The following is a 19738-nucleotide window of genomic DNA, read 5'->3' on the forward strand; positions in this document are numbered from 1 at the left end:
AAGGAGCCAGTCGCGGCTCTGATGGTGCCTCAGGGCCCTTGAGGCTGCCTGAGCTCGCCGGGCAGGGCAGAAAGCCCAGGGGCTGGCGCTGTAAAGGGGCGGGGGGACAGAGTTGGCTGGTCCCAAGAGCCTCCCCGGCAGGGGGCTGGGCCTGCTAAGGGGGAGGACTGGGAGCCCATCACCTGCTGCCTTTAAAATGAGCCCAGGGCTGTGGGTTGCAAGGGGGGTGAGCCAGCCCTGGGGGTGGGGGGTAAGACGGGACCTCAGTGACCTGTAGCAAACGTTGCTGAAAAGCAACACAAGCAGGTAGAGCCCAGGCACAAAAGGAGATTAAACCAGCTAGAGACACAAAGGGGAACAAGGAACATCCTCCAAATACATTCGAGGCGAGAGGAAGCCCAAGGACAGGGCAGGCCCGTTACTCAGCGAGGGGGGAGGCAGTAAGAGCGTGGGGAAATGGCAGAGCTGCTTCATGGCCTCTTTGTTCCGGGTTTCACCACGGTTGGTGGCGACTGGCCGTCTACCGGTGAATGCCAGTGCAAAGGAGGTCGGGTCAGAGGCTAAAAGAGCAGGCGAGTCAGGCCTTGTCTACACCGGCATTTTACAGCCCTGCAACTTTCTCGCTCAGGGTGTGAAACCCCCCCGCCCCCCCCGGAGCGCTGCACAGCGCCAGTGTAGACAGCGGCCCAGCGCTGGGAGCCGCGCCCCTCGCAGGGTGGGTATTTTACAGCGCTGGGAGAGCTCTCTGCCGCGACTACACAGCCACGGTACAACACTGCCACGCTGCTGCTGCAGACCTGCCCTTCGTCCTCAGGGCCGGAGGAAATTTACCCTAGAATACCCAAGGAGCTGACTGAGGAGATACCTGAGCCATTAGCGATTATCTCTGAAAAGTCGTGGAAGACAGGAGAGATTCCCAAGGACTGGAAAAGGGCAAATCGAGTGCCAATCTATAAAAAGGGAAATAAGGACAACCCGGGGAATTACAGACCAGTCAGCTTAACTTCTGTACCCAGAAAGATAATGGAGCAAATAATTGAGCCATCAATCTGCAAACACCTAGAAGATAATAAGGTGATAAGTAACAGTCCGCATGGATTTGTCAAAAACAAATCGTGTCAAACCAACCTGAGAGCTTTCTTTGACAGGGTAACAAGCCTTGTGGATAGGGGGGCAGTGGTAGACATGGTCTATCTTGACTTTAGTAAAGCTTTTGATACTGTCTCACATGACCTGCTCATAAACAAACTAGGGAAATACAGCTACAGCTCACGAAAGCTCATGCTCAAATAAATTGGTTAGTCTCTAAGGTGCCACAAGTCCTCCTTTTCTTTTTGCGAATACAAACTAACACGGCTGTTACTCTGAAACCTGACATGAGAACAGTTTTCAGGTACATAAAAGGTTGTTACAAGGAGGAGGGAGAAAAATGGTTCTTGTTAACCTCCGCGGACAGGACAAGGACTTACATTGCAGCTAGGGCGATTTAGGTCGGACATTAGGGAAAAGTCCGACCTGTCAGGGTGCTCAGGCGCTGGGATAAATCGCCCAGGGAGGTGGTGGAACTCGGTCACTGGAGGTTTCTAAAAGCAAGTTGGACAAACACCTGTCAGGGATAGTCTAGTTTCTCAAATGCGGCCACCGTGGCTGCATGCGGCCACCAGGGGCTTTTCTTGTGGCCACAGCCTCCTGGGTGCTGCTTTGGGGGGGCCAAGCAGTGGCCCCTCCCCAAGGGCCCCCAGCAGGGGTTGGACCCTGCCCACCCCTGGAGAGACAAACAGTGGAGCAGGCAGCCACTGAGTTCCCCACCTTCCCAGAGGTGCTGGGGTCAGACTTCCACCCCGGGGCACAGGGCATCGGGCTCTATCCCCTGGGTGTGGGGCATCAAGCTGCGTCCCCCAGCTCACTACCTCCCCGTCGGCCTCCCTCCCTATCTCCCCATCCAGGGCTTAATTTGTCTCCAGGCTTACCCGGGCTGCGGCAATCTGCTGAGAAAAGGGATATTTCTGAGTTTGTTAATATCACTTTTCACAGCAGACTTAGTAGCTAGCTGGAGGCTGTGAGACGTGATGTAAACGTACAAGAATCACTTTACACAGCAGCAGAGTTACTAGCCAGCAAAACTAAACCAAAAAGAATCAAAAGAAAGAACAACAAAAAAGACAAGAGTGTGCAAAGCACCTTCTTTGTGTCTACTCTGTTTAGGTCCAGTAAAGAATAGAGACAATTGTATGTTATTTTTATTACTGAGTCAGCAAAAAAAGCCCTAGATAAATAAATCACCAGGATTTGGACACGTATCTGTGCACATTTGTTTGGTTGTCCTAAAGTTAATGGCACTCTGAGGCCACCAGGAAACGTGTTGGGAGATCCCCTAGTTAATCCTTCGTCCCGCCCTGAGTGCAGGGGACGGGACTCGGTGACTCTCGAGGTCCCTCCAGGCCGGTGAAGGGCTGCGCCTGCTTCTGGTGCTGGCTTCTGCCAGCCTCACTGAGCTGCCCCGGGGTGGGGGTGAGCGAGTGCCAGGTTCTGCCCTGCCCCACCTGCTGTGCATGGCACACAATGGGAATTTGCCCCCCAGCTCTCATGTGGGTCGGTGTCAGCTACCCCAGCCCTTCACCGGTGAGCCTGAGGCCCCCCCCCCACCCCAGTGCATGTTGAGCCAGCATAACAAGGCCAAGCCCCCCAGCCTGCAAGACCCCCACCCCTTCTAGCAGGCCATGCTGAGCGCTTTCCTGAGGCTCTCCCTGTGGGGCAGGGGCTCACTTAAGTCCTGCGGCTACCCCGGCAGCCCGGGTCCAGCTGCACCCTGTGCTGTCTGCTGATGCCAGGCCCTCTCCGAGGGGCAGCTGGGCGTTCCCCCGCCTTGCCAGCCCTTCTCTCTGCCTTGCCTTGGAGCTGTCCTGTGCCACCCAGCAGCAGGGACCCCAGCTGTGCTCCCAGCCCCCCTCGCTGCCCTGGAACAGCCAGGCTGCAAATACACTGGGGGCTCTTATCTGTAGGGCAGGAAGTGCCCCCTCCCCACACCTCCAGCTGTTCTCCCAGCCCCCTCCCCCCTTCCGGCCCGCGCTGTGGTTCCTAGCACAGCCCGGCCCAGCCGGGGGCTCACGTGTGCAGTGGGGAGCAGAGCCCTTGCTGAGCTGGAGCCGGGGTGCCGGCTACTGGGCTGGGAGTGCCCGGGGCTGGGCTGGCACAATGCAGTGGGCTTGGGCACGGCTGTGGGGCCAGGTGGGGTTACCACCTTTGAGCTTCAAAAAACCCAGCCCCGCCAGGGAACCCTGGCCCTCCCCCAGCAGCCACGCCTAGCGAGGTAACACAGCTCGGCACGCCTGAGGGCGCATCGCACGGCTCCTCATCGCACGGCCGCTCGCGTGGCGGGGCAGCCAGCCGCTGCCTGGCCCCCAGGCTGCTCGGGCATCGCCTGGCCTGTGGCCGTGGGAAGAGGGCAGCACCGCGCGCCGGCCCCAGACCTTTCACACTGGCCAGCCCGGCGCACGGGGAGACACGACGCTGCAGCCCGGTGGTTCTCAAATGTTTTGTATTGACACAGGAAGCCTCTGAGTACGCCCAGCCCCCTAGAAATCAAAGACACAAACCTTGCTGTCCCGCCTGGCCGGGGTGGGGTCACAGCGCACGACCCCCGCTGAAGAACCCTGCTTTGGCCCCATGTCAAACAGCCCGGCACAGGCCGGTCTTTTCCTGGCAACTGCAAATCCCTAAAAAACAGGGCCAGGCCGGTCAAATCCCGGCCAGGCAGTAACCCCAGGGCAGGGTCGTGGGGAGGGCTGGGGTGGGGGTCGCTGCATGCACAGAGCTGGGCCCTGAGTGCCGGGGGCTGGGCAAGGGCAGAACTGAACCCGTGGCCAAGGCAGCCCCTCTCCAGACATGAATGGGGGGGTGATTTGTCCTGGCCCCTAGGCAGGCTCCAGCTGCCAGAGGCTGAAGCTCCAACCCCCGCCCCCCCCAACACCCTGCAGCACCAAACTCCCCCCTCCCCCCCCGCATTTGCTCTGCAGGCTCAAAGCACAGCAGCACAGGCCCCAGGCCCTGTCTGTTCGTCCCTCCATTCGTCCAGATCCCTGGCCCAGCCCGTGGACGGGGAGACCAGGTGTCTGGGGCAGCTGCATCCAGCCATCCCCAGCGAGGGGGCCCCCCAGCTCTGCTCCCAGTGGCTCCTTGCTGAGAGCCGGGGGCACACAGGGCTGGCACAGGGCTGGCTGGGGGGCAGTGCTCCCCAGGCCCCAGCTGTGCTGCGAAGGACCCCCCTTCCTGGCAGAGGCAGCTGAGCGGAGGAGAAGGCGGCCTCGTTAGTGAGCGGGACGCTGTCCAGGTGCCGGACAGATTTACGGCCCTAGCCTTGGCCCTGGCCTCTTTCCCATGGAGCTGGGTTGCTGGTTCCTCTCACTGCACCAGCAGCTCCTCCAGAGCCTCCCACCCGCAGCACCAGGAGTCGGCTGCCTGGCTGGGCCCCCCTTTCGCTGGGCCGGGCCCAGCTGCACCCCAGCTGTGCATTGGCTCAGCCTCCCATGGGGGCAGGGAGCGCCCAGGGGACAGAGCCCAAGCATTGGGTTGCACAAGGAAGGAGGTGGTGAATAATCCAGAGACACCATGTGCAGTGCAGGGCCCTCCCCTGCCAAGGAGAGAGCAGAGCGGGAGGGTCAGCAGAGGGCAACACGGGCTGGAAAATCTCTGCTGTGCAGAGACAGATGATTGGGCTTGTTGCCTTCCAGGGGGACAGAGAAGGGATGTGCTACAAGTCTGTAAAACCAGGACGCTCAGAGAAGGCAGATTCTGCTCTGCAAACCCCACAGCACAAGGCTAAGGGGACCATCAAGGACATTCAAAGGGAGTAATGCAGACTTGGTTACATGCTGCATAATTAGCCTGTGGAACTCACTGCCACAGGAAGTTGTGAGGCAAGTATCTGGGAAGGTTCAAAGAGGGGCTGCCTCTGGCTCACAGGACTCTCCAGCAGCGGTGTAAGTGAGAGTCACTGTTTGGAAGGCAGTGGTTGAAACCTGCTCACTCTTTAAGGGCTGATTCTTCTGAGTGCTGGGAAATTCCCGTGTCTCAGCTTGGCCGGAGAATGGCTGTGCTCAGGGGCCCCGCTGTAGGCCCTGTGGTCCCAGCAAGGGGACGCAGAGATTTAGGGACACCCCAACACGGCCACATTTGGTAACATGCCTGGCACACACCTGGGGCTGAGACTGGCTGATCTCACCGCGGGGCCTGGTTTCAGCTGCTGCCCCCTACGGCCCCTCTGGGAAACAAGCAAGGCTGGGGGAGCCACCAGCAGTCCCTTGTGCCTGTTCCCAGGCAGGCTGTGGCCACTGAGCCCGCCCAGGTGGCACCCAAGCCCTGCATGCCGGAGTCCTGCCCTGGCAGCTCTTGGCCAGGCTGTGCTGTGTATGGTCGGTTTTCCAGGGAGCAGTTCCTGCTTCTGGCACTGGCACTGCCAACTCCAGAGCCAGTCGCCCAGGAGAAGAGCAGGGCTGCGAGAAAAGGCAGCTGAAAGATGCAAGGAAGTGGCTGCGGCCAGGGGACATCCCTGTGCCCCATGCTCCTCTCCACACCCTGAACCCCGGGCGCGAGAGTGAGCGACGCCAGGCCAGGAGCTGCGGAGGGGTCCGAGCGCCCAGAAGGGCATCCACACTGGCACGCAAGTCCTGGGCCAGGGACCAAGGCAGGAAGTCGCCTTTATCGTGGAAAATAAACCCAGCCAAGCGCTTCCCGCACAAACTCCTCCAGGCCAGGCGAACCCAGCGCCCCCCAGCGCTGCGCCCCCTGCAGCAGGCTGGTCCGTGGGGGAGGGGCTCTGCAGGCGTGTTGGACACTAGAAAACATTTACTGCCAGGGCCTTTCACAACAGCTGCAGCAGACCTCAGCGCGCCCCCACCCACGACCGCGAGCCGTGCCCAGACCACATGGGGCAGGTACAAATCACACCGTACAGCGAAACACGCAATGGCTGGAGCTCTGTTTTGCCCTGGTTCAAATGTAAATCCGGGTGCACCCGTAACCCTGGGGGTGCTACGGGCCCACCGTGCATGGGCGGGAGGAGGGTTAGTGGTGCGGGGAGGGGGCGTTTGCCCATAAGGCACCCACTTTAACAGCCAAACCGCTCGAAGGTCCCCATGCCGGGGCCCTGGCTTGAGTCAGCACACAGTTGGGGCGATCCCGCCATTAATGCTCTCCAAGCCACATGCACAGGGAGTGTCCCGGATGCCTGTCTGCACTGCAGGGGACGGTCGGGCTCCCAAGGGCACCGAGACGGGACCGAGGCTCAGTGCAGCCTATGCTGTGGGTGGGCACATGGCAGGGTCAGCACTCGGCCTGAACTCGGCCTTAAGAGCACTTCGGGGCAGCCAGTGAAACCCCAGCTTCAGGCCTCGAGCGGCTCCTGCTTAGAGACCAGGGAGACCTTCTCGGGGCAGATTAACTGCAGCTGCCACTGCGGGTTTCTGGGACCCCCCTGTGCAGCGCCTGGCACTGGCCACTGTGAGAGCCGGGACTGCGGGCGAGGTGGCTCCTGGCTCGGATCCCATCCCTACATGCTCCGGCGATCTGGCCAAGGCTACCAGCTGCGTCCGTGAGAACAGAACCCAGGAGTCCAGATGCCCAGGACCAGACCGTGCTGCCCGTCAAACCGGATCACACAGCGTGGGCTGGAATGTGGGGTCGGGGACCATGGCAAGGAGGGCACTCTGTGATGTGGCTCCCACCTGCTCTCTGGCCTGAGGCCTTCCTCCTCCCCCATCTCTTCCCTCCTCTTCCCCTCGGCCTGGGAGCCCAGCTGTCTCCCCGCAGGGAGGGGATCAGTCCATTGCCTGCGTTCCCTCGCTGGCCAGGCCGGGTCGGCTGAGAGCCGGGGCAACGGGGCCAGCAGAGACCCCGAGGAGGGCTGGAGCCAGTGGGAGGAGGCGGTGCCAGCCGGGGCAGCCAGGTCCGGTGAACTTGGCTGCTGCTGCCAGGGGTCTGGGAGATCAGAGATGAGGCGAGTCCGGGCCAGCCCTGCAGAGTGCTGGGGTCCCGTGGGGCGCAGGCAGCCGGCTCGGCCAGCCCCGGGCTCGGTTCCATGCAGGAAGCCGGAGCGCTGGGCTGCAGGCTGGGAGGTGTCACAGGGCTGCCCCGCTGGCCCCCGGGCTGCCCCCCTCGCAGCCCCTCCTCATCCTGCTGCTGGGGGCTGCGGGGGCAGCTGCAGGCAGGTCAGCAACATCCGCTCCCCAGGCTCCAGCGTAGAGACGGGACCGCATGGGCCATTTCTGCAAGACACAGCGGCAAGGGCTCTGCAGCGGGGCCACGTGCCCGGCTGGAGGCCCCAGGAGAGAGACAGACAACCAGGGGTTGGGGAGGGCAGCTACTCCAGGCCAAATCCATGGGGCGCCCTGGGGCCTCCTGGCTCTGCATACCCAGGGGGGTCGTTCATGCCCCCAGCTGTCTCTCAGGACCTGGCCCAGATGCCCCCACCCGTCACTTCCCTCAGACCAGCTGCCGCCACCCTAATACCCCCCTGCCTCCTGCAGAGCTACACCCGGAAAGGGCTTTTCCTGCATTTCTGGGTGGGGGACGTCCGCGCGGGGCCTGGGGGATGGGACAGACCTGCCGTGAGCAGAGCCGGAGCTGCCTGCCCCCCTCACGCCCCTCGGCCTCCCAGCAGCGCTCGAACTGGGGCCCTGTCCCGGGGCCCACCACCCTGCCAAGGGGCACAGCACGCATGGCCCTGTGCTGGCACGAGCCAGGGACCCTGGGCAGCCCAGTGCATGCTGGGGAGCCCGGCCTGTTACCTTCATGGGGTGCAGGAAGCTGGGCGCCCTCGCCAGTGGGGCTGCCTCGGGGGGCAGCTGGCCCTGGTGCAAGGTGTGGGTCAGGTGGGCGATGTAGCTGGTGGCCAGGACGAGCACGTCCAGCTTGGAGAGCTTGGTGTCTGGCGGGACTGAGGGCAGCGCAGCCTGGAGCGCCAGGAAGGCCTGGCGCAGGGTCCGCACGCGGCTGCGCTCCCGGGCCGCATTCTCGGGGCACAGCTTCCCCGCGCTCCCTCTGGGCAGAGCACAGCTGGCATGGCCCTGGGGAGAGAGACGGCACTGAGCCCGGACGCGGCCAAAGGCCCCGGTGTGACCTGGCCAGTCCCCAGCCCAAGGAGTGCGGGGACCACGTCTGCCCACAGAGCCAGGAGACCCCTCTGGACACCCCACGGTCCCTCCTGGGGTCCGGAGACCCTGCCTGACACCCCACGATCCCTCCTGGGGCCCTGAGACCCCTCCCAACACCCCGTGGTCACTCCCAGGGCCTGGAGACTCTGCCCCAATGCCCCACAGTCACTCCTGGGGCCCAGAGACCCCATCCCAAATCTCCCTGTCTCGGCTCTATGCCTGGCCCATGAGCCCAGGACACGTGGGGACTCTCCTCGGTGACACCAGCCAGCCCTTGGTGGCCAGGCTGAGCCAGAGAACCTGGTGCCTGGCTCCTGGCAGTGCAGATGTGGGAGGCAGCACCCAGACCCTGAGCATTCGCCCCCTCCCTGGGCACCCAGCTGGGCACAGGGAAGAGCCCTGCACTAAGCCGAGAAACGGCCCCCGCCCGGCCCCAACAGGAGCCACAAGTTGCTGCCTGCCCCTCCCCCTCCTGTCAGTGCCTCTGGGGGCAGAGACCCGGCATGGAGAGCAGGCCACTCCCTGCAGCCTGGCTCTTCCCTGACCCTAACCTGGTCCCCACAGAGACCTCCAGCCCCGCCCTGAAGCCTGCTGGGCCCTTGGCTTCCAGGGTCTTTGCGGCAGAGAGTTCACAGGCCGCATGGCAGCGTTCCCTTCATCACTGTGAACTGCCGATTTCAGCTCCACGGAGCATCCCTGACTGCTCTCGGTTGGGGGGCTCTGCAGCCCTGCCCCTGCCCCGTTCTGCGGCCCCCGTCACATCCCCCCCTCACGCTGAGCAGCCCCAGCCTTGACCCTCCCTGCCGGCCCTCGTCTCCCTCGCCGCCAGCCCGCCCCCCGGCCCTGCTTGCTCCAGTGAAGTGGGTGCCCAGCCCTGGCACCATGACCCAGCGAGGCGCCCTTCAGTTCTCAGAGCAGCCCCCAGCCTGTTCCGGCCCCTGCTGTGCAGCCGGGCTGGCTGGTCGCTCCTGGGCCGCCCGCTGCCCACCGCGCCGCGGCCTGCCCTGCCCCAGCGACTGGCGCCCATGTGGTGCCCAGCCAGGGGTGCAAGGCGGGCGCATCGGTACTCTGCGTGTCCAGAGTGTCCAGTCCCACCGCCCTGGTGCTGCCCGGCCCCGGGTCAGCCGCCCTGGCAGCCCCAAGCTCCTCCAGTCTGTGATCGTGTGACCTGCAAACGCTGCCCCAGCTCTTCGCCCAGTCCCCCCCACGCTAGGTCGTTAACGTCTTGATTAACGGCCCCAGCCGGTGCAGAGCCCCCCCACCCCGCTGGGAACGGGTCCTTCATGCCCTCAGGTTCCTCCCTTCGACCCAGCCAGGCCGGCTGTCTTCCCCCAGCCGGGGCCGTGCCCCAGGGTTTCAGAAAGTCTAAACGTAGAACGACAGCGGCTGGAGGAGCTAGGAGCCCCCCCACACCTGCGCCCTGCCCTGCTCCTCACAGCGCCCCCTGCTGGGAGGGGCTGGGGCTGGAGGAGCCGGGAGCTCCCCCCACAACCCGCACTCCTGCCCCACTCCCCACAGCGCCCCCTGCTGGGAGGGGCTGGGGCTGGAGGAGCCGGGGGCTCCCCCCGCAACCCGCACTCCTGCCCCACTCCCCAAGGTGCCCCCTGCTGGGGGTGCCAGGTGCGAGTCCCAGCTTGCGCTCTCCCTCTGGTCCTTACCCTGCCTGCAGCTGGGAGGGTCCCCGTTGTGCTGTGCCACCGGCTGGGCGTGTTGGTGGCTCCCTGGCTGCTGCCCACCTCTCGCTGGCTTGCTCTCCTCCAGCCCGGGGCGAGCCTTGGTGAGCTTGGGCTGCCTCTCATCTTCCCGCCAGCCGGGGCAGAGGCTGGCCTGGGGGTGCACGTCGCCGGCCCCTGGCCGGCCATTCGCTTCCCTTCCGCTCCTGCAAAGGTGCTCTCGGCCATGCCCAGCACAGCGGTGCTGCTAGTCCCCGGGCCAGCCTGCTCCCATCGACAGGTCTGGGCGGCTGCGCTGGCCAGGCGAGGGGTCCTGGGGAGAACTGGGAGGTGCTGCGTGCCGGGTGCCCTGCCTGCGGGGAGCTGCTGGGAGTACCCCACAGCGCTCGCTCCTTATCTGCCTCCTGGGACGTGTAAGGAGAGACGCCGCGGCTCGTTCCTGTTCGGAGCAGTATCCGGGCGAGCATCCCACGCTCCCCGGCCGCCCCCTCCTTGGCACTTTGCATGGGAGGAGAACGAGCGGCCCCGGCCGGAGCCTCCCTCCAGTTCTCCCAGGGCTTGGGCTGGGGAGCTCGGCTCTCCCCAGGGCAAGGGCACCGCGCGGTGCCACACGCCCTGCCTGTGCCTGGCCGTGCCGGGGAGCTGCAGGCGGGCGCCTGGTCCTTCGCCCCTCAGTGATGGCTGGGATGCTGGGCCTGGGCTCAGGGTCGAGTGCTTGGCGCTGCCATGTGGGCCCAGGACGCCATGCCCCGCCCTGGCTTCCCGCTCCCAGGCTGCAACGCCTGGCTCAGCCCCCTCGGTGACCACCTGTAGCTCAGCTCTGGGCCGTGCTGCCGATTAAAGGGCAGGGTGGCGATGACGGAGCCGGGCTGCCTGCTCCAGGCTGTGCACTGCCCCCACACCGGGCGACACGCAGGGCAGGGCCCACCTGAGACTCCCAGCCCCATCTCGAGGTGCAGCGTCCTCTCCCAGGGGACTCCCCTCTGTGCCCCTTCCTCGTCTCCTGCGCTCCCCGGAGCTTGCTCTCCTGGGGGGTCTGGCTCCCCCCAGCACAGAGCCGGGGAAAACCAACCCTGGGAGCATGACAGAGAGTGGCGAACCCCCCACCCCAGCACAGCCCCAGGGGAGGGGTCTGGAGCCGCCAGCCCTTGAGAGGAGGCGGAGTGGGTGGCCAAGGGCGCGAGGCCGTGGTGGAGCCAAGAGCCCCAGAGCGCCGTGTGGTCCAGGGCGGCCGGAGGTCAAGGAGAAGGAGGAGGAGGGAGCAGCCGGAGGAGGGGGCTGCTGTGCGCCAACAGATGAGTCCAGGGTGCAAGGGGGCTGGGGGAGGGCAGAGTCCTGGACCCTTGGCTGCGGCTGGGAAGAGCCCAGCTGGGGCTGTAAGCAGGGCCCCGAGGGGGCAGAGTTGGGGGATGGGGAAGCAGCTGACAATGCCAGGGATGGGGGCACTGGATCGAAGGCGCCTGCCCTGCAGCCGGGGTCTCCTGGGGCTCCTAGAGCTGGGCTGGGACCGGTGGCAGCTCCCAGCACTTCGCACCCAGGTCGGCCAGGGGCCAGGGCAAGCGTCCCCTGCAGGCGGCTCTGGGATCCTGCCCGTGTGCGTCACTGCGGGGGTACGGCCTTCCGGGGCGACGGCAGGGGGCCCAGGGGATGTCCTGTGAGGAGGGGGGCTGGCAGGGGGCCCCATAGGGGTCTGTGGGAGATGGCTGGGGGCAGGGAGGGATGGGGATGGGGGCTATGGGAGACTGTTTGGGGCCAGGGGAGCTAGCTGGGGGCGCGGCATACGGAGGGGACGGGGGGATATGGGGTCCCTGGGGGTGGGGCAGGTTGTAGGGAGGGATGGGGATGGGGAGGCTATGGGGTCCCTGTGGGCGGGGCGTAGGGAGGGGGCGGGGGGGCTGTGGGGTCCCTGTGGGCGGGGCGTAGGGAGGGGGCGGGGGGGCTGTGGGGTCCCTGTGGGCGGGGTGTAGGGAGGGGGCGGGGGGGCTGTGCGGACCCCTAGGGGCTGGGCCTAGGGAGGGGGCGGGGGGGATATGAGGCCCCTGGGGGCAGGGCGTAGGGAGGGGGCGGGGGGGCTGTGGGGCCCCTGGGGGCGGGGCCTAGGGAGGGGGCGGGGCGGGCAGTCCGCGCAGTTCGGTCTCTGCGGGACGCGGCCCCTTTAAGGTCCCGCCCGCCCCGGGGGCTCGAGGCGCCCCGCACAAAGATGGCGCCGGCGCCGGCGCAGCGGCGTGCGTCGGGCGTCACGTGATCCCGGATCTGCCTCGGCGGTCGGGGCCGCCTCGTGCTGACGTATACGGGCTGCTGTGCGCAGGCGCGGCGAGGACGGCCGGGCGTGCGCGTGCGCAGTGGACGTCGGGCGGCCCGGGACCCCCCAGCCCCAGCGCAGCCGCCATGGGGCCCCGCCGGCCGCCCGAGCTCTACCGGGCCCCGTTCCCGCTCTACGCGCTGCAGATCCACCCGCGCGGGCTGGCCCTGGCGGCGGGCGGCGGCGGCGCGGCCCGGACCGGCGTCAGGAACGGCCTGGTGGGGGCGGGGCCGGGGGGCACCGGCGGGGCTGGGGGTCGGGAGTGGGGGGCACCGGCAGGGCTGGGGGGGCAGGGGCTGGGGGTCGGGAGTGGGGGGCACCGGCAGGGCTGGGGGGGCAGGGGCTGGGGGTCGGGAGTGGGGGGCACCGGCAGGGCTGGGAGGGCAGGGGCTGGGGGTCGGGAGTGGGGGGCACCGGCAGGGCTGGGGGGGCAGGGGCTGGGGGTCGGGAGTGGGGGGCACCGGCAGGGCTGGGGGGGCAGGGGCTGGGGGTCGGGAGTGGGGGGCACCGGCAGGGCTGGGAGGGCAGGGGCTGGGGGTCGGGAGTGAGGGGCACCGGCAGGGCTGGGAGGGCTGGGGGTCTGGAGTGAGGGGCACCAGCAGGGCTGTGGGGGGCGGGGCAGGGGCTGGGGGTCGGGAGTGGGGGGCACCGGCAGGGCTGGGGGGGCAGGGGCTGGGGGTCGGGAGTGAGGGGCACCGGCAGGGCTGGGGGGGCAGGGGCTGGGGAGTGGGGGGCACCAGCAGGGCTGCGGGGGGCGGGGCATGGGGGCGGGAGTGGGGGGCACCAGCAGGGCTGCGGGGGGCGGGGCTGGGGGGCGGGAGTGAGGGGCACCGGCGGGGCTGGGGGGGCGGGAGTGGGGGGCAGGGGCTGGGAGGGCTGGGGGTCTGGAGTGAGGGGCACCAGCAGGGCTGCGGGGGGTGGGGCAGGGGCTGGGGGTCGGGAGTGGGGGGCACTGCAGAGCTGTGTGGATCATGCTCTTTCAGCACCTTCTGGGCTGTTGCTGGTTTTGTGCCAGGGCTCCGGGGCCTGGCTCCTGCGGCTTGGGGGGCAGGCAGTGGGCCTGTGCGGAGCCTGTCCCCCCCCCGCCCCCATGCAGCTGCCTTGGTGGGAGCCTGTGCCGGGTGCTGCTGGGGTGCGACGGCTCGGCTGGAGAGCGCCACTTCTGGGGCTGCCTGAAGCCTGCATGGGATCTGCGCGGTGGGCCCAGCCCTGGGTGTCCTCCGGGCTCCCCTGCCCCGTTTCCCTCCCGTCTCGGGCTGTAGCTGATCGCCCTGTGCCCTGGTGTCTCCCTCTGCTCCCTGCAGCATTTCCTCCAGCTGGAGCAGATTGGGGGCCAGCTCAGCGCCTCGCTGCTGCACTCCCATGACACGGAGACCCGGGCCACCATGAGCATGGCGCTGGCTGGCGACGTCATCGCGGCAGGGCAGGATGCCAGCTGCCACATCCTCCGCTTCCGCCTGCAGAGGCCCGACGAGAAAAGTGGTGGCAGTGCCCCCAGCAAGGCTGGTGAGATGCACAGCCCCCGGTGCCAGCACGGGAAGGGGCGGCCTGGGCAGGTGTTTGCAGCTCCTAGCCAGGGCTGGCTTCCCAGCAGTACCAAAGTAACAGCTACTCTGTCCCGGCCTCGCCCAGCAGGGGGCGCTGTGGGGAGCGGGGCAGGAGCTGGCAGTGTGGGAGCGCCTGGCTACTCTGTCCCGGCCTCGCCCAGCAGGGGGCACTGTGGGGAGCGGGGCAGGAGCTGGCAGTGTGGGAGCGCCTGGCTCCTCTGTCCCAGCCTCGCCCAGCAGGGGGCGCTGTGGGGAGCGGGGCAGGAGCTGGCAGTGTGGGAGCGCCTGGCTACTCTGTCCTGGCCTCACCCAGCAGGGGGCGCTGTGGGGAGCGGGGCAGGAGCTGGCAGTGTGGGAGCGCCTGGCTACTCTGTCCTGGCCTCACCCAGCAGGGGGCGCTGTGGGGAGTGGGGCAGGAGCTGGCAGTGTGGGAGCGCCTGGCTACTCTGTCCCAGCCTCGCCCAGCAGGGGGCGCTGTGGGGAGCGGGGCAGGAGCTGGCAGTGTGGGAGCGCCTGGCTACTCTGTCCTGGCCTCACCCAGCAGGGGGCGCTGTGGGGAGTGGGGCAGGAGCTGGCAGTGTGGGAGCGCCTGGCTACTCTGTCCCAGCCTCGCCCAGCAGGGGGCGCTGTGGGGAGCGGGGCAGGAGCTGGCAGTGTGGGAGCGCCTGGCTACTCTGTCCTGGCCTCGCCCAGCAGGGGGCGCTGTGGGGAGCGGATGGTGGGCAGGGGTCTGAGGCGCCCGGCTGGTGCAGGCAGTCATTGCTCTGTCCGTCCCAGGCGGTGCGGAGAAGGGCCCCCGGAAGCGAAAGGCCTCCAACCGCTCTGAGAAGGGCGAGGGCGACACGAGGAGCGAGACGGGTGAGGTGGCTGTGGAGACGCTGTGCAACGTGCAGACCGACTTCAGCCCCGAGGCGCTGCAGAAGGCCGTGCGTGTCAGCGCGGACCATTCGCTGCTGGCCACGGGCGGCGCCGACGGCTTCCTCCGAGTCTGGGAGGTAGGAGCTGGCCTGGCACAGCCTGGGCCGCTCAGCTGGCCTGGGCGGGAGTGGAGCCCGCTGCCCTGTGGGAGGTGATGTCAGCTGGGGGTCCCTGCCCGGCTTTGTGCAGCCGCAGATCCTTCAGGTCTCCCACTGGGTGGGCGGGGGCCGATCAGTGCTTAGACGGGCCTGTAACGCTTCCTGTTGCTGCCTATTAATTGCATTGGGTGACCCCAGGCTCTTATGTTGTGAGAAGGGCTAAATCACACTTCCTTATTTACTTTCTCCACACCAGTCATGATTTTATAGACCTCTGTCATATCCCCCCTTAGTCGCCTCTTCTCCAAGCTGAAAAGTCCCTGTTTTATTAATCTCTCCTCATACAGCAGCTGTTCCAGACCCCTAACCATTTTTGTTGCCCTTTTCTGAACCTTTTCCAATAACAATATATCTTTTTTAAGATGGGGTGACCACATCTACACACAGTATTCCAGATGTGGGTGTACCAGGGATTTATATAAAGGCAATATGATATTTTTTTCCTCATTATCTATCCTTTTCTTAATGATTCCCAACGTTCTGTTCGCTTTTTTGACTGCCACTGCACATCGAGTGGATGTTTTCAGAGAACTATCGACGATGACCCCAAGATCTTTCTTGAGTGGTAACAGCTAATTTAGACCCCATCATTTTACATGTGTAGTTGAGATTATGTTTCCCACTGTGCATTACTTTGCATTTATTAACATTGAATTTCATCTGCCATTTTGTTGGCTGGTCACCCAGTTTTGTGAGTCCCTTTGTAGCTCTTCACAGTCTGCCTGGGATTTAACTATCTTGAGTAGTTTTGTATCATCTGCAAATTTTGCTACCTCACTGTTTACCCCTTTTTCCAGATCGTTTATGAACACGGTGAATAGGACTGGTCCCAATACAGACCCCTGGGGGACACCACTGTTTACCTTTCTCCAGTCTGAAAACTGACCATTTATTCCTACCCTTCGTTTCCTATCTTTTAACCAGTTACCAGTCCATGAGAGGACCTTCCCTCTTATCCCATGACTGCTTACTTTGCTTAAGGGCCTTTGGTGAGAGACCTTGTCAAAGGCTTTCTGGAAATCTAAGTACACTATATCCACTGGATCCCCGTTGGCTACATGCTTGTTGACCCCCTCCAAGAATTCCAGTAGATTAGTGAGGCGTGATTTCCCTTTACAAAAGTCATGCTGACTCTTCTCCAGCATATTGTATTCATCTGTGTGTCGAATAATTCTTTTCTTTACTACAGTTTCAACCAGTTTGCCTGGTACTGTAGTCAGGGTCACCGGCGTGTAACTGCCAGATTCGCCTCTGAAGCCTTTTTAAAATATCATTGTCACATTAGCTCCCCTCTGGTCGTCTGGTGCAGAGGCTGATTAAAGTAATAGCAGCTCTGCAGTTTCACATTTGAGTTCTTTCAGAACTCTTCGGGCCTGCCACCTGGTCCGGGGACATACTGCTGAGTAACTTATCGATTTGTGCCAGACCCTCCTCTAATGACCCCTCAGTCTGGGACAGTTCCTCAGATTTTTCACCTAAAAAGAATGGCTTAGGTGTGGGAATCTCCCTCTGCAGTGAAGGCCAACACAAAGAATTCATTGAGCTTATGTGCAATGGCCTTGTCTTTCTTGAGTGCAGCATTAGCACCTCCAGTGTCCAGTGGCTCCACTGACAGTTTGGCAGGGTTCCTGCTTCTGATGGACTTAGAAAAAACCTTGCTGATAGTTTTTGTCTTTTGCTAGTTGCTCTTCAAATTTTTTTTTTTGGCCTGCTCTCAGTTCCCCAGCGGGTAGGGGGCTGGGGGGGTGCTGAGCCCGGCTCTCTCTCAGTTCCACAGCAGGTAGGGGGCTGGGGGGGCAATGAGGGGTCGCTGAGCCCGGCTCTCTCTCAGTTCCCCAGGGGGTGGGGGGCTGGGGGGGCACTGGGGAGGTGCTGAGCCTGGCTCTCTCTCAGTTCCCCAGCATGAAGAAGGTGTGGGAGTTCAAAGCACATGACGGGGAGATTGAGGACATTGCGCTGGGTCCCGACAACAAGGTGAGCAGCCGAGCTGACCCTGGAGCCCTGGGTGAGCCCCTCCTGCCCCTCGGTGCACTCGTGGCCTGCCCCTCACACGCCAGGCTCCCATGGGCAGGGAAGGGGGACTCAAACCCTGCCCTGGGCCCTTTCCCCATGGGGGCTCAGGATGCTGGTGCTGGCCCGGGGAGATGGCACATGGGGAGCGGCCGTGGTGCCTTAGACAGGAGAGGGGGAGTCGCAGCCTGGTGCAGGCCAGACGGACTGGGGAAACTGAGGCTGATGGGTCTCCATGGCTCCTGACTCTGGCTGGGGGCCTCCCTGCCCGGCTCTCACAGCGGTGTCCCGGCAGGTGGTGACGGCGGGCCGGGATTTCCAGTGCTGCGTGTGGCAGAGGGACCAGCTGGTGCTGCGGCTGCGCTGGGACGAGAACATGCCGGGCGTCCCTGACAAGACCTACCGCTACCAGGCCTGCAGGTAGGGCCCTGCCCAGGCCCAGAGCGAGGCCTGGCCACATTGACTTATCCCTGGGGACAGGCCGCTGAGCTGGGCCCCCGGGCCTGGGTGCTTGGCTGGTCTCACGGGTGGGGCTCAGGGCAGGGGCTGGGACCCTGGGGCTGGCTCAGGGGTGCTGGGTGGGGCAGGCACGGAACCCTGGGGCTGGCCTGACGGGGCTCCTGGTGGGGGTGAGGGTTGGGCTCAGTGGTGCGGGGGGGAGGGGGGGGCAGAAGGACCCTAGGGCTGGTCTGATGGGCTCTCGGTGGGGATGGGGGCTGGGTGCAGGGGGGGCCCTGGGCTAGGCTCGGCTCAGGGTTGCTGGTGGGGGCGGGGGCTGGGTGGTGGGTTCTGGAACGCTGGGGAGGTCCTGGGCTTCGCTGACGGGCCCCCAGTGGGGGCGGGGGCTGGGCTCAGGGGTGCTGGGGGGCCCTGGGCTGGGCTGACGGGCTCCCGGCGGCAGGTTCGGGGCGGTGCAGGACCAGGCAGAGGAGCTGCGACTCTACACGGTGCAGGTGCCCCACAAGCGTGGGCGCCGCCCCCCACCCTGCTACCTCACCAAGTGGGACGGCAAAAGCTTCCTGCCGCTGCTCACCCAGCCCTGCGGGGGCGAGGTCATCTCCTGCCTCTCCATCAGGTACGGGGGGGGCTGGGGGGGGTCGGGGGGGGGGCGTTGGCCCGATTCTCGGGCAGGCTGGGCTGGGGGGGCACTGTGCTGTTCATCTGTCTGACCAGCTCTTTGGTGCCATCTGTCCCACCAGTGACTCGGGCACGTTTCTGGGGCTGGGCACCGTGACAGGCTCGGTTGCCATTCACATCGCCTTCTCGCTGCAGGTAACTGGCTGCCCGGGCGCCTGGAGGGGGCAGGGCTCCCTGGGGGCTGTGTTGCGGGAGGCGCTGTCTGGTGCGGGGGGGACTCCCCAGGGCCCCAGTGGGGGTTGGGCGTTGGCCTGGCTCCGGCCACCCCCGTTGCCTCCTGAGCTCCTGCCTCGGGCTGGGCAAGGCTGAAGCAGCTGCTGCCCCACCCCAGAGGCAGCTGCATCCTGGGCAGGGCGCACGCGCACCGCTCGGCGCATGACCCTGCCCTCCCCGCAGAGGCTGTACTATGTGAAGGAGGCGCATGGCATCGTGGTGACGGCCGTGGCCTTCCTGCCCGAGAGCCGGCGGGGCCGGGAGCTGTTGGTGGAGAACGAGGCCGCCCTGCTCAGCGTCGCCGTGGACAGCCGCTGCAAGCTGCACCTGCTGCCGCCCAGGCGTATGTGCCCCGGGCCCGTGGGGGGAGGGGTCCTGTGGGGGTCGTGCGCCCCACCCCGGCCCAGGCTTGTTCCCTGCTCTGGCTAGATCCTAGCGGAGCCCCCTGACATCGCGCCCCCCGCTTGATCTGAGGCCCTACTGTGGGTTGATGCCCCCTTCCCTGCCTAGGCTCAGGGGGTCCCTCTTCCTTGGACCCTCCCCCCCTTTTTGGCTCTTCCCCCCAGGTGGCTGGTTCCCCCCCTGAGCCGTGTCCTTCTCTCCCACAGGCAGCTTCCCCGTGTGGCTGCTGCTGCTGCTCTGTGCTGGCCTGGTGGTGGCCACCATCCTGCTGCTGCAGCTGGCCTTCCCCGGCTTCCTGTAGCCGTGAGGAGCCCCGCGGGCGGGGGTCCGGGCTCCGGCCTGGCCCTGGGGACAGCGACAGACTCCCCTGCCTGGGGCACGGCGGGACATCGCCCCAGGGCTGCGGGATCCTAGCCTGCCTGGTCCTGCCCGGCTCCCCCCCAGGACAATGTGAAGCAGCTCAGAGACCTGCAGCCCCTTGGCCCCACGCCGGGTGCTCCTGCTCAGAGCCTGGCCCTGCTCTGCCCACCCCTGCTGGAGCCAGGGGGCACAGGCCACTGGTGAGCTGACCGTGGTGGGACGTGTGCTCCCGGCGTCTCCCCGGGCTGAGCTCTCGGTGACGGTGAGATGTTCTGGCTGGGCCTGGCTGGCTCAGCTGTGGCACGGGGCTGAGAGCTGGCTCTGGGGGGTGGGCAGAGCCCAGCTTGTGCCAGTCGGCCCCATGACGCCCATCCAGCTGTGTGCCAGCAGCGCCAACCCGCGCTCCTGCAGCTTGCTGGCTGCCATTAAAACTGGAGTCTGACCTGTCGCTCCCCTGCCTGTCTGTGCCGGAGGTGGGGGGCTGCGGAGCCCATGGAGGAATTGCAGGGGTGCGATGGGCCAGTCACTGCGCGGGGGCCCCTGGCACTGGCCCAACCCCCCAGGCAGTTGGCTCCATTGGCCCTGGGCAGGGCATCTCCTACAGGCTTGGCCTGCTACAAGCTCCGAGCCAGAGCCTCGCTGTGGGGAGCCCTCCCCACTTCAGCTGCCCCCTGGGCTGTATGGCCATTGGCCTGCCCCTCCCCCAGGGGACTGACAGGTGGGGGTGTCTCTCTCTGGGGGAGGGATTCCCCCCAGGCAAGAGCCTGGACAGTGTTAGGCTCTGGAAACTGGTCTCCATACAGCTCCTCCCCGGCAGGGGCTCCAGCGGGGCATTTCCCCTCTAGGGCCCGGGTCTCAGCCCTGCCCC

At 65.5% G+C, this 19738-nt stretch overlaps 2 protein-coding genes across 5 annotated transcripts; one reads left to right on the forward strand and one right to left on the reverse strand.

Moving 5' to 3' along the window:
• Positions 1-3119: 3119 nt before the first annotated feature.
• On the reverse strand, positions 3120-11552 carry TCF23 (transcription factor 23). Its single transcript, XM_007057526.4, has 3 exons — positions 9809-11552; positions 7785-8063; positions 3120-7262 (listed from the first exon to the last, which is right to left on the reverse strand). The coding sequence occupies exons 1-3, from the start codon at positions 10049-10051 to the stop codon at positions 7116-7118; spliced, it is 669 nt and encodes a 222-aa protein (XP_007057588.3). The 5' UTR covers positions 10052-11552; the 3' UTR covers positions 3120-7115.
• Positions 11553-12064: 512 nt separating this feature from the next.
• Positions 12065-19312, forward strand: PREB (prolactin regulatory element binding). Of its 4 annotated transcripts, XM_037893635.2 has the most exons (9): positions 12065-12343; positions 13430-13631; positions 14450-14667; positions 16642-16722; positions 17054-17178; positions 17660-17833; positions 17958-18030; positions 18292-18451; positions 18717-19312. In XM_037893635.2, the coding sequence occupies exons 1-9, from the start codon at positions 12212-12214 to the stop codon at positions 18809-18811; spliced, it is 1260 nt and encodes a 419-aa protein (XP_037749563.1). In that variant the 5' UTR covers positions 12065-12211; the 3' UTR covers positions 18812-19312. The 4 variants fall into 4 exon arrangements, with proteins under 4 accessions (XP_037749563.1, XP_043397891.1, XP_043397893.1 ...); XM_043541958.1 differs by lacking the exon at positions 17660-17833 and having other exon boundaries at positions 12136-12343; XM_043541956.1 differs by lacking the exons at positions 17660-17833; positions 18292-18451 and having other exon boundaries at positions 12134-12343.
• Positions 19313-19738: the final 426 nt, after the last annotated feature.

The sequence above is a fragment of the Chelonia mydas genome, chromosome 3, assembly GCF_015237465.2.
Source record: "Chelonia mydas isolate rCheMyd1 chromosome 3, rCheMyd1.pri.v2, whole genome shotgun sequence".
Classification (NCBI taxonomy): Eukaryota; Metazoa; Chordata; order Testudines; family Cheloniidae; genus Chelonia; species Chelonia mydas.